General features: G+C 36.7%; 1 protein-coding gene across 4 annotated transcripts in view; it reads right to left on the bottom strand.

Annotated features, from left to right (window-relative positions):
* Positions 1-15,523, bottom strand: part of OLFM3 (olfactomedin 3) — a gene marked incomplete at both ends in the record, with an annotated part of 191,859 nt that overhangs the window by 35,771 nt on the left and 140,565 nt on the right. For 3 of the 4 annotated variants that reach the window (XM_082681015.1, XM_082681016.1, XM_082681014.1), the window contains 2 exons: positions 678-833; positions 6,878-7,024. In XM_082681015.1, coding sequence (XP_082537141.1) covers positions 678-833; positions 6,878-7,024 — 303 coding nt within the window. Of the gene's footprint in view, positions 1-677; positions 834-3,784; positions 3,852-6,857; positions 7,025-15,523 lie in introns of all 4 variants that reach the window. The other variant, XM_082681013.1, reaches the window with a different exon arrangement.

The following is a 15,523-nucleotide window of genomic DNA, read 5'->3' as shown; positions in this document are numbered from 1 at the left end:
AGCCGTGGTCTCGGAAAATCCCACATGCCGTGGAGCAACTAAGCCGGTGCACCACAACTACTGAGCCCATGTGCCACAACTACTGAAGCCTGTGCTCCTAGAGCCTATGCTCCACAGGAGAAGACTGCGCACTGCATCGAAGAGTAGCCCCCACTCGCCGCAACTAGAGAGAGCCCGCGCTCAGCAACGAAGACCCAACGCAGCCAAAAAAATAAATTAAAAAATAAACAAAATAAAATAAATACTTTTTTGTATCAAATTGTGAAACAGCCCTTGTTTATGTGCTGTTAATAATGGTATTATTGCCTCTTTTAATAATTCATATTCTCTGTATTTCTCCTCATATTAGCAAGGCATAAAATCATCAGAAAATCTTTGATAAATTTAATTATTAATTTTCCTAGATTTACCATTGTCATACATATTGAAATGCCTTTAAATCTATCCAGAATCTCCACCTAGCTCTAGGAGGATAAGGCTCTTTTTATAACAAGTGTTCTATGCATTCCTACCAGCTAATGGTCAGTTTCAGTGGAGAGATTATCGATGTCCCCAGTGAATTTTGAACCTTGCATATATGGGCCGATGTACAGGTATTTCTAGCTGAGTGCCATGGTGGCTGTCCATCATACTCAGTGTCTCATTTGGACTGACAAGATTGCTGAAGTCAAACCTACTTGAAAATGCTTGGTCATTAGTGTCTTCCGGTCATCTTCAATCTGCCGAAACTTGACCTTCAGCCCTTTCATTTGGGTTTCCATTTTTAGAACATATTGGAAATCTCTCTGAGTTCTCAAGTTTAAGACTTCAATAGACTGAGACATGTTTTGAACCTGTTAAACAAGAACATTGGCATTATTGTCTGTTTACAGGTATATACAATCACTACTGAAGTAGGAAAAATGACATTAACATTAAAAACTGGAAGTGCCAAATCCATAATTGCATTTCCACAGGACATACTTTCAGAAGGCTAATTCTTCATGATAAACATTCAAATAATTTAGCAAAAGAAAACTGTATCTAGGCAGGAAATAATAAAATGGACATTCTAGCATTAGAAATGACTAAATATTAATAAGAATTTGATATATCAGAAAAATAAATTAAAAAAATAGAATATTCATTCCAGGGCTTAGTAAGCTTATCATGGCTCAATCTATTAAATGTTAAGATAAGTTGTTTCTTTAAGTACTGACTGACTTCCTCAGGGTCTGGGATGCTTAGCAATTGTGGATGGTGGTGAAGTGTCCAGCAGATCTAGCATGCATTCATTCCAGTACAGTTACTTCAAGCTGCATCTGAAGTACTCCCAGGGGTGAGGCTGAACTGAGCAAGATGAGTGGTGGTAGCATTGGGATACCTCCTAACTCAGAGACCATACTGTTTAAGAGACTTGGAAAATGGCCACTGCATCAAGTGTTTGGTAGATAGGCAATAAACATATGTTAAGGTGATGGTACCATCCCAAGTTCATTGAGCCCCAGGCTATTCAGAAGTGGGAAATAGGTGACCTATAAAGCATGTAGAAATGAGGAAAGAAAGACTAATTCTTATGGCAGCAGAGTCTGGAAAACAAAGTGAAAGCCTCTAATAGGAGGAAAGCTATTAAATGAGTTGAGGAATAGAATATGACTAAACTAATTTAAAGGATACAATAGAGCTCTATACTTTGGTACTCACAGTATTGTCTACAGAGCAACAACGTTGGCATCACCTGTGAACCTGTCAGAAATGCAGAATCTTGGGGCCCACCCCAGAGGTACTGAGGCAGACTCTTCATTTTATCAAGATTCCCTAAGTGATTCTTATGTTTATACATTTTGAGAAACATTGCTTAACATGGAGGAATATACATGAGAAAAGTAAGTGAGAAAAGCAAATGTAAAGATCTTTATATAATTTGAATCCTTTTATTCTAAATAAAATTCACCTCTCTCCCTCTCTCTTTCTCTCACTATGTCTCACACGTACACACACACACACACAAACACACACTTGAGCACACTTATGTAAAAGAAAGGAGTATATAAGCAAAAAACATGGAGAAAGATATGGAAGGATTAGAAGAATACATATTAGGTGGTTAAAATTAGTTTTCTGGTGGGGGGTGGTGAGGTGTGGGTGAGAGGAGAAGTAATAAATATTGTAGAAAGAGGTCCCTGGTAAATATTGTATATAAATTTTATATGCATAAATGAATACATGAAAGCATGGGCTCAAAAAATGGGATTTCAGATGAGTTTTACTTCATTTCATATATTTTTATGTGTTATTCCATGTATTTTAAAATAAGTATTATTTATGTAACACATAAAAAAGTTATTTTCATTGTAAAACCTTGTGAGTTACAAATAAGGAAGGGATTTGTTCAGAGACAATTTCTGTCATCAGGTAGGTCACAAAGCTTAGTGGACCAGCTAGCTTTAAAGAGCCCGTTGTCAATATATTCCTCAGCATTGGAACATTCAGAAAAGGCAGTGAATTCTGCTGCTTTGGCTTGCCTCAGTTCCTCCACTTGTTTTTTTTTTTTTTTTTTTTGTCAGAGAAGGTCACATTTTTCTGTTTCTTTTTCTGCTGTCTTGATCCATAGTCCTGTCCTTTATAAACCCTGTCTTTTCGGGACATACTACAGTCTAGCTTATATTAAATCTAATTGTGTAATGTGTGTGAATGGAAAGCAGAAAAGTGGCTGCCCTTCTGTAAACTCATTGAGGTTAGAATCTGTGTCTTATTCATACCTTTTATTCCCAAGACCTTACACAGAACTAGGCGCAGAATAATCGCTCAATAAATATTTATTGGGTAAAATTATCTTAGGCTTCCAACAGTAGTAATATGTAACAAGTATTTTAATATTTTAACAAAAGTATCTTTCTCCTGTCACTGGTTTGGCTATAGTATTACATGACCCTCAAATATTTCTTAATTTACTATCATTCCTACATTCAGAAAGCTTCATTTAAAAAAAACTTTGATGCAGTGCAGAATTACTGAGGCAACATTGAAAGCATGGTAACTGCATCTTGGATGAATGCAATGCTTTCAAAATAATTTTCAACTCCATTATGGTGAAGCATGAATAAAGAAAAGCCATTTGTGTTAAAGAAACTATCTACACATTTAAATATGACATTTGTCTATGAAAACACGCATCTCTGGCATGTCCAATATTTTCCTAGGAATTCTGTGTACTTAGGCAGAATCCATACAATTAGAAAATGATAGGCAAGTGAGAGATCCTGGATAAAGTTAAAACAGCCTCTCTTATTTTGCCTCTAACTTACCCTGTCAATTTAATTTTCAACTTTGTGTTATGTGAAAATGCACTGAGAGAATTTTTGCTGAGACTTGATTGTGACCTTCAAGCAGAATCATGTATAATTATAAGAGCTACATTTGGGGTGATGGCTAGAGATGGAGCTGTCTAACTGGGGAGGATGGTTCTGGGCTGCCTTTTGCTTTTTCTGCTGGCTGTACCTAGGACTGTTCAGTTTCCCACTGGTTATGGAGACCCACTGAGAATCAGTTTCCTTGGTGATACTTGAGATTGGATCCCCATGATTACACTTGTGGGAAGGAGACTCATTCCTCTTTTAGTCTGCTTATCTCTGATGTCCTGCTATTCAGCTGTCTACACATGCCCCTGGGTAGACTGTCTACATAGTGTGGCAAGCTCATTGTTACTCTTCACTGATAATTTTTTGAACTCTTTATTTACCTTGGTTCTTTGTATAAATAAAACGTCTGAGGCCTTTCTGAACTTAAACACAAATTAACTTAGATTTTCACTCTCATTTATAATTAGTGTGGAGGCCACTTGAAAAAAAGAAGCCCTACAGTTCAGTATGCTTGGATAGCGTTGGGATTAACAAAAATAAACAGGGATTTCTTTACTGTAGGTCTTCACAGAACCTTTAGTATTAAACCATGTGACGGAAATCTTCAAGAGTTAAGTATCATGTACTGTGTTTCTTAAAATTATTTTATTGGAGGATGTCATCAGCATCCTATTCCAAAAATCACAGTTTAGGAAATATTGACCTAGACAATGCGGGCCTGTACAGAGATGCTACATAGCTAACAGACAAGCATTTTTTTTAAGTGAAAAATTTTAGTTTGTGTACACTAAGACCTGATGTATTGTGAAACCAATTGTAATTTTTCTAATATTCAGTAGTATAAATACTTATTCAAAATATTTGACAGAGCATCAGTTAAATAAGTGTGGGTACCACCAGTGGCATTTTGAATGACACTGGCATAGTGTTGAGAAAATGCAAAGTTGATCTGGTATGGCTCCACAGTCTACTGGTTGAGTGACATTGATAAGTTTTTTAGCCTCAAAAAACACGTTTCCTTTTATGTAAACTTAGAAGGGCAACAACCTCTGCTATAAGGTTTGAATGGAGCAGATACAATACAATAGATGGGAACTATTGTTATTAATATTATTCTCAATAAGAATATTCCCTTACTGTAGAATAAATCAATCCTTTAGTTAATAATGAAATGGGCTGCTTAACGGTCACGCTTCTATTTGCCATCTGGTACCTTGGATATTTGTAAAACTATAGAGAAGCCAGCAAGGGACTGGCTCAGTCTGCATAAGGAATGCTGCTTTCAGATGTTTTTTTCTTTGGGTCAGTGCAGCAAACCAGTGCTACTTACTTCCTTCAGGCCACTCTAAATAGTACACACAACTTATTATTCCTCTGTTTCCATAACACTACCAAATGGCGAATTTGATTAATCTAACCTGTGGTGACCTTGATTTTGTTAATAAATTTTGTTTTTTGTCATTTAGGTATTGATGCATTTTTTTAAAACATCTTTATTGGAGTATAACTGCTTTACATTGTTGTGTTAGTTGCTGCTGTATAACAAAGTGAATCAGCTATACATATACATATATCCCCATATTTCTCCCTCTTGCGTCTCCCTCCCACCCTCCCTATCCCACCCCTCTAGGTGGTCAGAGTGCACCGAGCTGATCTCCCTGTGATATACAGCTGCATTTTTAAAGGTGTGATTTTCTAGAATTTCGTTAAAATGGTAAACAAATTGCCTATTGGATGGTATGGTCATATAAACTTCAATGATTGCTTCAATCAATCCCCTTAGTTGTACTTTTCATACCTTATTCATCCTTTACTAATTCCTGGTTTTATCATAGCTCTGGAATACATTTCCCTCTGGACATGAAGAGAATAATATCCACTTTCTGACATTCATAGTTCATTTGAATTTTTCAGCTGATTTTTGAAGAAATGTCCAAGTCTATGTGTGGGTGTGTGTATGCAATGCTGTACTGAAAATAGTAACAGAAATAAGATTATCGAGTCTAAGAAAATGTTTCTCATCATAGTTGATGTAGAAAGAAGATATTTTTGCATAGAAAAGAAGATGGAGTAAAAAGTTAGTAATCTGAGAGGAAATACAAGTTAATAGAAAAGGAAAATTGGATTTAAAAGATGAAATCTTTTTACCAACATAATTAATTTCCCTAGTAACCAAACAATATTAAACTATATGTTTGAACTTTTTCATAGATATAAAGAAAATCTATGAAGAGAAGAATAATCGTAGTTCATATGTCATGAACAGTTTTAACAGTTGAGAGGCACGTTAGCTGGGGTCATTAACTTGAATGACAGTTACATTTGCTCTGTTTAGGGGACAGATATTGAAGGAGCAGGGAAGACTGGATCTTTTTAAAAAAGAGACTTAAGAAGAGAGAGCAAACAGGTGATGATGACTCCAAGGGTAAGGGCAGAAAAAGCAGACTAATCTCTGTATGAAAATATGAAAAAAAAAGTCTTCTTAAAATCTTAGGGCATTGTTATACTTCCAAGTAATGTACACTGAGGAAAGTTATTTTAATTATATGGCAGTGGAAGAGAATTACTGTAGCTAGACTTAAAATTGCATAAACTAGGGATGTCTGTATTAACAAATTCAGTGCTTTCATTTTTCTAGCTTCTCTTAATTTTCTGTTAAAGCTTCCTATTCAGTGCTATAATTGTGTAGATGATCATGGAAAGGGTATTGCACAGAGCGAATTGTTGAGCATGATATCATCTAAAAACACATACTACCTAATTTATCTTATTATCCCTGAAGATATTTAAAATTCAAATATGTTGTCATCCTTCCATCACTCTGGCCACCCCAGCTGTCCAACTATATTCAGAGGCCAACACAGTGGAAGTGTGAATGAGGAAAATTGAAAGAACCATTCATTGTTTTTTTTTTCCTCCCTAAACTAAACATAAAGAACCTTTCATGAGATGACTTTCATCTGTGAAAGAGAATAAATCAAGGGCATTCTGCATTTGATTGTTATGGATCCAGCTTAAGTAAATTATATGGAGAGAATGCTATTGAATGAAATTGAAAAACTTAATGTTCAAAGGAATGACTTAGAAAATGATGTTAAATACTTGGAATTATTCATTATCTGTCCAGATAGCTTGCATATTGTATGCCATTATTTTAACTTCTCTGCAAGATTGTTAATGAGATCGAAAAGTATGAGCTCAAAGAGCCTAGTGTGATCCTGAAAGTTGAGGCTGAATTTCTGTCATTGAAATAACATTTCATACTATTTTCTTCTTAAGGAGAGATAGACTAGATATTAAGAAATATGACAGAAAACCAGTCTTAAGGCAAGATTAGGAAAAGTAAAAGTCATATAAATAGAACAACAGAGCAGGAATCTTGAGGTACTACTTTAAAGGAAGGGGAAAGCATTTATTTGAGAAGGGGTACAAAAATTGGAAGAACCCTCCTCACCATTACCTGCTTTCCCATAATTTCTTTTTCAAAGAATAGTATATTTCAATAAAAATATTCACAGGGGACAGAGGACACCTACCTTTTCCAGCAGCTGGCGAAGCTGCCTGCTTTTGGCATCCCGGGAGCACAGGTTTTGTTCTGGAGCAACCACTGTGCAAATGCATCGTCCATCAGGATCCTGTGCTGAGCTGTATACCTGCCACCCTTCTTTGGGACTAATCTGAGTCTGAGGAAATCAATAGCACAAAACACAGAAAACACAGACAAAGAGAGAAAGAGTGTGGGTTTGTATAATTGTAAGCAAAGCATGTTATTTTTTGATATTTAAAGTTTGTGATTTTATTCTCTAAAGTTAAAAAGAAAGAGATTAAATAATTCACATAGGCAGCACAGCTTCGTTCAGTTATACCTTCCTTTTCAGTGCTCAGAAGGAGAATCTTTTTCTTTTGATTCCATATTATTAACTATTTATTGATCCTACACCACTTCCTAATGCTTTCTGTCATATTTGGACAATTTAATGCAGCTTTAGAAGTATCCACTAAATATTCAATACTTAGTCACATATCACCAATCTTTCTACACAGGCTCTGTTAGCTTGTCTTCCTCAACAGTAAGTGGTAATTAGTAGTATGTATTTTTCTGATTATTACTCATGTGTGATATTCTGAAGCAAAGTCCTCTCCCAGAGAGCTTCCCATGTATTGAAGGGTCAATACCTGGGAAGGTATCACATGAGAATATAGGGTAAAAGTAATTAGACCAGCATTGTTTTGCAAAGGATATAGAGTCTCAGAAGAGTTAAAGATAGTATTTTCGCATAGGCCACCGAACTGATCTTCCTAAATTACTTTTGTGCACTTGTCACCCAAACTCCCTAGAACCCTATCTTAAAGTGACATTCCTGTTCTCCTGCAGTCTGCCTCCTATTTATGTTTCTAGTTTTTCTGTATCTTCCTATAAGAAACTTCTTTCCAACCAGATTGGTCTTTTTGTGTCCTGAAAGCGTGCAACCTTGTTTCACATCTTTGTATGTTACTCATTTTGTTCTCCTACTTGGAATACCTCTCTTACAAACCTTCAATTTACTCAGTCCTCATGGTTTCAACCTCTTCTGAAGGATTGTCTGTGTTATTCTTTAGGCACTTAATGTGTATTTTCTAGTATTATTATCTGTCTTTCATATGTCTTTTTCAATAATTAGTCCATATCCAGCTACAGGATATATTGGCTACTTCCTATCTGCCATATCAAGTACATTCTATCAAGCACAAAAATAAGTAACTTATTTTTTGTCTAGTTATTTTTCAGAAGAACTCTGCTTTGAGCATACATTCTTCACTATGCAATCAGAAGCTGTTGTGGATGTCTTAATGCATATCCCAGAGAGACACTCATTCATTATTCCAGGTGCTGAGAGTGTCAGTGGCTTGACTCTCAACTGAGTTCTCTTTGGGGTTTGCTGAGGCTGAAGAATGCTGCCTGCTCAAGGTCAGACCCTATTACACGGGATAGCTCACATCCATTGACTTGCTGATGCATGGGTACAAAGAACGATGCTAAGAAGTAGGAATAATTATTATTCCCATTTCACAGAAGAGAAAATTAGTTAACTTGCCTAAGAATGCACAGTTTGTATATAGTAGAGCTATGTATGAAGCCAGAGCAGTACTGTCCAGTAGAATGAGAGCCATGTGTATAATTTAAAATTTTCTAGTAGGCAGGTTTAAAACAGTAAAAAGAAACAAGTGAAATTACTTTTAATAATATATTTTATTTAACCCAGTATATCCAAAATATTATCATTTCAGCATGTACTCAACATAAAAATTATTCATGAAATACTTTACATTGCTTTTTTCTCCTTTTTTGTACACTCTTTGAAATTGAGTGTGCATTTTACACTTATAGCACACCTCAACTTGGACCAGCCACATCCCAAGTGCCCAATAGCCACAGTGCCCTCCTTATTGGACTGTATAGCTGTAGAATCTTGCTTTTAATTCCAGTGCTATGGCCATATTAATATGATGCTGAACATCCAGATAATCGTTCTTAAAGGTCAATCATATGGATATTGGAAAACCTACCTGACAGGTGTTACATAGACAGACCATCCAGTTTGCATCTGAGTTTCTTTTTCCTGTGGAAATATCAGATAAACCAGTGGGCCTCCTAGCTAAGCTCTGACTAACTTCTGCAGCTGGGATCTGAAATTCTTCAGTCTTTGTCCTTCCCTCTATGGTTTCCAGGGAATCAGCAGATAAGGAGATATTTCTTATATTATCAGGAGAAGAGGGAGATGAATTTTGTCTAGAAAAGAAGGTCTTTAATGACTCAGGCTGGAGGGGCTGGAACAAGGAAGGATGAAAGAAAGGCTGAGATGGGGCTAGGAACATGGAGGTGAATGGTGCCCAGCAGAGAACTATTTTGCACAATGCCCAGTGTTACTGGGCTGGTCTGTTTGCCTTTAGACTGGAGCACTTTGCCTGGTAGGAAGCAGATTCTTAAAAGGACTAAACCAGCCTGACCACTCTCTACAGAGCTGCCATAGTCTGTGGCGTCTTCTGTCTTGTAATTTGCGGCAGAACAGATTTAGTCTCCTACTTATTCTCTCCCAGGCCCTAGCTCATCACATACCATCAACCAACACATGGATTTTTTCCTTTCAAGGGCTTTAGAGAAAATTACTGTAGGGTGCTTATAGGCATTCCAACAACAATCATGGGGAAGCTATAAATTATAAACTCACAAAATTCTAAAAGACGGCACAGTCCTTGTCCTTAGTCTGTAATGAAAAGGAAATGGTGCCAAACCTATCTTTTAGTCTCCTTTTTCAGATAGTTCATAGAAGTGTCCTATGCTGCCTTTTATTTCTGAGTTATTGGATTCATTATCATTTCTTTCTTTTGATTCCCCTTACTCCTTCTTTCTAGCATTTATGCCTGACTATGATTGGGACAGAAAAACGTACTTAGAATTATATATTGTTAGAATCAGATAAGATCGTAAAGATAATCTTTTTATACTAAAGAAGAAAAAATGCAAAGAGATCATCTACAGAATAGAGATAGGTACAGCTTAGCAGAGTAGTTTCAATGATGTAATTAAAGGTTTAAGCTGAGTAACAGTATGGAACGAATATATCTCGACATAGGCTCTACAGTTTCAACTAGGCTTTTCCTGACATTGGACACAAATCTCAAATATGTCAGAAAATTAAGGCTTCTCACTAGAATAAATTTAGCTTTTGTATAAAGGAGCAGGGACCACCCAATTATAATATTAAAATATCTTTAACAGCAGTGCAAATACTGATTATTAAACCTGGCATCATTAATATTGATGTTCACTTGCCAGGTGTTTGGCTAACTAGTAAAGAGCTTATAATGTCAGGGCAGGGTGTCAGTTGCTCTCTGGAATGAGGGAAGCAGAAAAGGTGAATAGGGTTTGATGTTCATTTAGCATTCTTCCTGAAGTGTCAGCTTAATAAAAGTAGACTCCGGTTTTGTTTGTACTTTCAATTGTCTTCTTGTAAGAATTATTGAAAAGAGCCATGGCTTTATCTACTACAGAGTTAGTCTGAATGATCTCAACTATAACAAGTTACCTCTCTGGCAAGAAAAAGGTAACTCAAAAGAGAAAAAAGCTAGTATAAAAGATGAGTGCTTGACAGTTGTGTGGGTTTGATAGAGACTTCTGTGTCAGGTTTAGTGATAAAATAAAGGAAGCTTTATGAGCGTCTCTAGTGTTCTCTTTTATGGCACCCATATTGGCATTGAAAAGAGGATAAAAATAAAACCAGCTAAGACTTCAGGTGGAAAGAAATATTTAGATGGATTTTGGATACCAATGAGAAAAGATCTGCTCTCATTTTAACTTAAAAGAGCAGTTACTTAGGTGTCAATAAAACTCATATAATAGTAATAGCAAACATTTATGGTGCTCTAGCCATTAGTTGGCAGTTCACATACATTACTGCCTTTGAATATCACAGTAACTCTATGAACCAGGTGATGTTATTCTGCCCATTTTATAGGTGAGGAAACTGAGACTTAGAGACAGTAAGGAACTTGCTCAAGGTCTTGTAGGAGGTAATCAGCAGAGCTGAGATTTGCACTTGCACAGTCTGATATCAGAGCTTGAAAGTTTAACCCCCATACTGCACTACCAGTTATCTGAAATTCCCTTTTATATATGATGAAGATAATTCTGATAGCATTTTCTGAACTACCGTGAAGCTGACTACTTGGACCTGGAGGGTGCATTTGGTTTATTGCTATCCAAAGCATTGCTGATCACAGTGGTTACTGATGCAGTTCTCTTTGAACCTTTTGTGTTAATTAGAAGAACTAAATGAACTATTTAGCAGTTTTTAATATTACAAAACTCATGAAATATTTAAGCATGCTCTAAATAGGAGAATTAAAGTGATAATTTTAACAATTGGATTTCAAGTTTGGATTTTTTGCTTACAATTTAATTACAGAGCTATGCTTTATAAATACAAAGCTACTGTGTGAGAAATCTCTCAGAACGTCAGGGGCTTTGAACAGGAAAGAAAGATCCTGAAGACTGAGGTTAAAAATAAAAATTAAAAAAATATCTTGCATTTCAGCATGGTTTTCTTTTTATAAAACCCCTTCTCTTGTATTAGTCTCACTTCTTTTGAACCAACTACCCTTTGAAATAGACATTATCTTATTTACGAGGAAACTGAAACGCAAAGAACTGAAGCAATGTTTTCCGAAGTCACCCGTTTAGTAAATGTTATATATGGGACTTATACCAATTTTCTCCAGTGTTCAGATCAGAGCTCTTTATGTTCATCCTTTGCAGGTAGATTGCAGATAGATGGCCTATGTCCATTCACCAATAGTTGAAAAAACTTCGCTTTAGAGGAGATGCACCCAGCGAGGGCATTATCCAAACAATGTGGAAACAAGTAACAGTTGAGACTCCAAAGGAATAATTAGCAGTAAAGGCTTGGCGAGACACAAGTGGAGGGACAGGCAAAGGGACAGAATTCTGATTCTTTGAAGAGGACAGAATCAACTGGTTGAACATTGCTAGGTCTTATGTTTATGCTGAATGTCTGGGAATTTCATAAAAGTACAGACTGAGGCAAAGAAGAATAAGGGGTCAAGCTACTGAAAGGGGTGTACAAGGTAGGGGAAAATAAAGCAGAAAAAAATCCATTTACTAAAACCTATTCAATTTAGAGTAGGAGATACCTGATGATTTAGAGGAGATACCTGGTGAAAAGTCCTTATAAATTATCTGTCTGAGGATAGGTTTGGTCTCAGAGAATGAAATGTGGTTTAGTATGCTAATGACTTTAGTTGTGAAGAGAAGAAGGGCAGGAATGATAGAGATGTTGACAGACCACACTAAAAGAAGCTGTGTTCTGGAGGATGTGTTAATAAAGATGTCACTGCATAGCAGTTTTCCTCCTATTTCTTATGAGACTAGTTGGAACTGAAAGAAATGTATATTCTTCACTCAAGGCAACCTCAAGGCTCTAAGAAAAACAACTGTAAAAACAACGACAAACAGTTAAACACAAAACCGAAGACACCCTCAAATTCAGGTTGGTTGATCACTTCTTCTCATATTCTGGAAATCATAATGACTCAGAGTTGGGAGGGACTCAGAAGTCATGTCTGGTCCTATGTCTTTCCACTCAGTGACACTTCTCGTATGTATTCTCCTTGTGTTTCCGCTTGAACTCTGCATGATAAGGATTTCCCTGCTTCATAGGCAGCCCCTTCCATCGGTGGAAAGCTAAAGGACTGGCTCTGAACTCTCTTAGTAATGTTCCCCCTTTTGCTCTCCTTCTGCTTTAAGTACTTAAGAATAAATCTACTCTCTTACCCATACCACAGTTCTACTCTAAAACGGCAATTATCACATTCTCTGTGACTTTCAAGATTTACCATTCTGTTCTTTCATCCATTTCCTTAATTTGTTTAGTTGGTCTTTCACAAAATAGACATTGCCTAAGGATTGGGGGAAGAAAAACAGTGGTACAAAACAGAGAAGTCAGATATCTTCATCCAGGACTAAAAAAAAAAAAAAAATTGGTGAGTTAAGAAACTTAGAGAGTATTGAGAGTTTGTATCAGAGTATTCTACTCATTTTCCAAAACTTAAAACTGACTAAGTCATTGAAGTAGTTATTTATGAGGAGAAGCTGGCTAGACATTTGAAAATGTAGCAAAACAAATCACCGAAGCCCACAGGTCCCTTGGAGGCCTCTTCCCACCACAGCGGCAGGGCTGATTGAGAACAGCTGGTGTCTGCTAAATGTCCTCTGCTTATTTAATTATTCTTTTCCAGGTTCTTCCTGGTGTGGAATCCACAGTGTGAGTGATTTCTCAGAAGCTCAGCCTCAGGGGGAAGTTACTCTGCATCAGAGAGACATGCCAGAAGGAGCCTGAGCTTTCTCAGAGCCCAGGCTTTGTCTCTGCAGACACCCGCTCCTCCGAAGGCAGATGGGCCCAGTTATAGATTAGGAGGGGAAGGAAAGAAAGAGAGAGAGAGAGAGAGAACAGGGCCAAAGAGGAGGATAAAGGGATGTTTCAAGATTCTGAGAAGCCAGAGGGAGTTTATTCCCCTAATAAGGAGCAGTGTTTAACTACTTACTGACAAAAATATCCTGGAAATTTAAAAACCTGTTTCAGCTTTTGAGACAATCAAACGTACACTGCCTATTTCAGAGGTACCTGCCATAAACAGATTTAATTGCCTTTAATGATTAAAACCCTATATTTCTTATTTTTGTTTTCTCAAGGTTATTTGAAACTACCATTTTAAAGAAAGACCATATTCATATTTGTGTAAATCTGTACTTTTTGCCATGTGCACATCCCACAAACACTCATAAAACAAATTTTAAGACCTACATTATTTATTTATTCATTCATTCATTTTTTGGGGGGTGTATAGAGACTTGCAAGCACAGACTTTCAAGCTTATACCATTCGTACTGTCTACAGTGAGAATGTAGAGTGAGAGAGTTGAGAAGGGCTGGACACCATAGCTCTACTTACTGGGAAGGGAACTGTCAGCCCTTCCATCTAAGGAAAGTGGAGTCCAGGGACATAGGAAACCAGCTGAGATGGACAGAGAGAACCTAGTGTGGCACTAGGGACCAGGAGGGGCAAGGAGAGCAAAGGTGGGTGAGATGACTTCCCTGGTCAGGACTGCAGTCAGGTGACTTGCTTCTACCCTTGATTCTGTCATTAACCAGAGAGGGGAAATCTCTTTAGTCACTTAAACATTTGGGGTCAGTCTTCCCACTTGCAGAATGAGGAGGTTGGATTAGATCAGTCATATTTCCAGCTAAGCTCCTGAGAGTTCTAAGGTTTCTGTGGAGGCATTTTGACCAGGGAAAGGGGTTGATTATGTGGGGAGGGAACAGATGATAGAGGCACAGTAAATGCCTCCCCCGAATAATTTATTATTTGACCCATGACCTGTTTTATATATTGGATTTCCACCTCAAGATTCATTCAACAAATATTTATTCTGAATGTATTACATAAGATTTAATTCTAAAAAAAAAAATGGCACTGCTGCCAAAAAATAGTGTAAAAATAACTGGCCTGGATAGTTTCTAAGATCCTTTCCAGCATTAACATTTAATGATCTTAATGTAGGAACTAGACTCATTCATTTCTCACCATGGGAATCCTAAGATATGAGCAATTATCTTGAATAGTTAAGGTGGGGAAATTACTTCTGTAATATTTGGCACTTCTGTAAAACATGCACGCACACACACTCACACTCATTCACTCACACTCACACACTTTTGCAACATGATTTCTCCATTCCAGTGAATAACATAGTGTAAAATTTTCTGAACTTTATTTTTTGTCACTCAAAAGGTGACTCAGTCGTGTCAGAACATTTGTAGACCATACCAATATTTTATATTTTTCAACCAACAGATTACTAATCAGAAGAAATCCATTTTCTTTAAATTACTAATTTAAAGAAAATGGATTTACTTTAAACTCATAAGAGAGCAAGAAGTTCTAAAAGAATCATGCATAATTTTGGAAAGTTGATTCTCCTCCATCAACAAGAAACAGGAAATAACCAAACCAATATCTGTAGACACAGAAATTATACATAGCAGAACCAAGGTACCAAGTGTGAAACATAGCTTTTTCATGAATTGCTTAGCTAGGTTCATTTCTTGAAAGAGTTAATTCAACAACTAAGTTGTTAAAAATCACCAGGTACTTGAACATTGAGGAAATTTGGCTCAGTAAATATTAAATAATGTAAATTTCTTTGTTTTGTGATTGCTTATTGATGCCATGTCATGGTTTCTTTATAACTACAAATGTCTTTTACACCCTCCTGCCACACACATCATACAGGGAAGGAGGGGAATCTCAATAATGGAGGCACTGAGGTACCATAAGTGGTTCAAGGGAGGTAAAAATATAAAAGCAGGTCAAAGTGTGCCTCACATGTGCTCTGCTGTTGCCCTGAGCACCAGGTTAATCTGGCAAATTATGTAATTAATTTGATCTGGCTCTACTCAGTTAATTACATGTTGATTGATAGGGTAATTATTATTAGTAACTGCAAACATATCTTCAAAATGGAGAGTTGCTTTTTTTTTTTTTTAAGTATCTGACTTTTTCTGATCTGTGGGAGCAGTCCAATGGTAAAAAACAGATAAACATAAAAAGGTAAAGGGCTCTGAA

This window comes from Grampus griseus, assembly GCF_964374135.1.
Source record: "Grampus griseus genome assembly, chromosome: 1".
NCBI lineage: Eukaryota > Metazoa > Chordata > Mammalia > Artiodactyla > Delphinidae > Grampus > Grampus griseus.
This window is presented reverse-complemented; position numbering and strand designations above follow the sequence as displayed.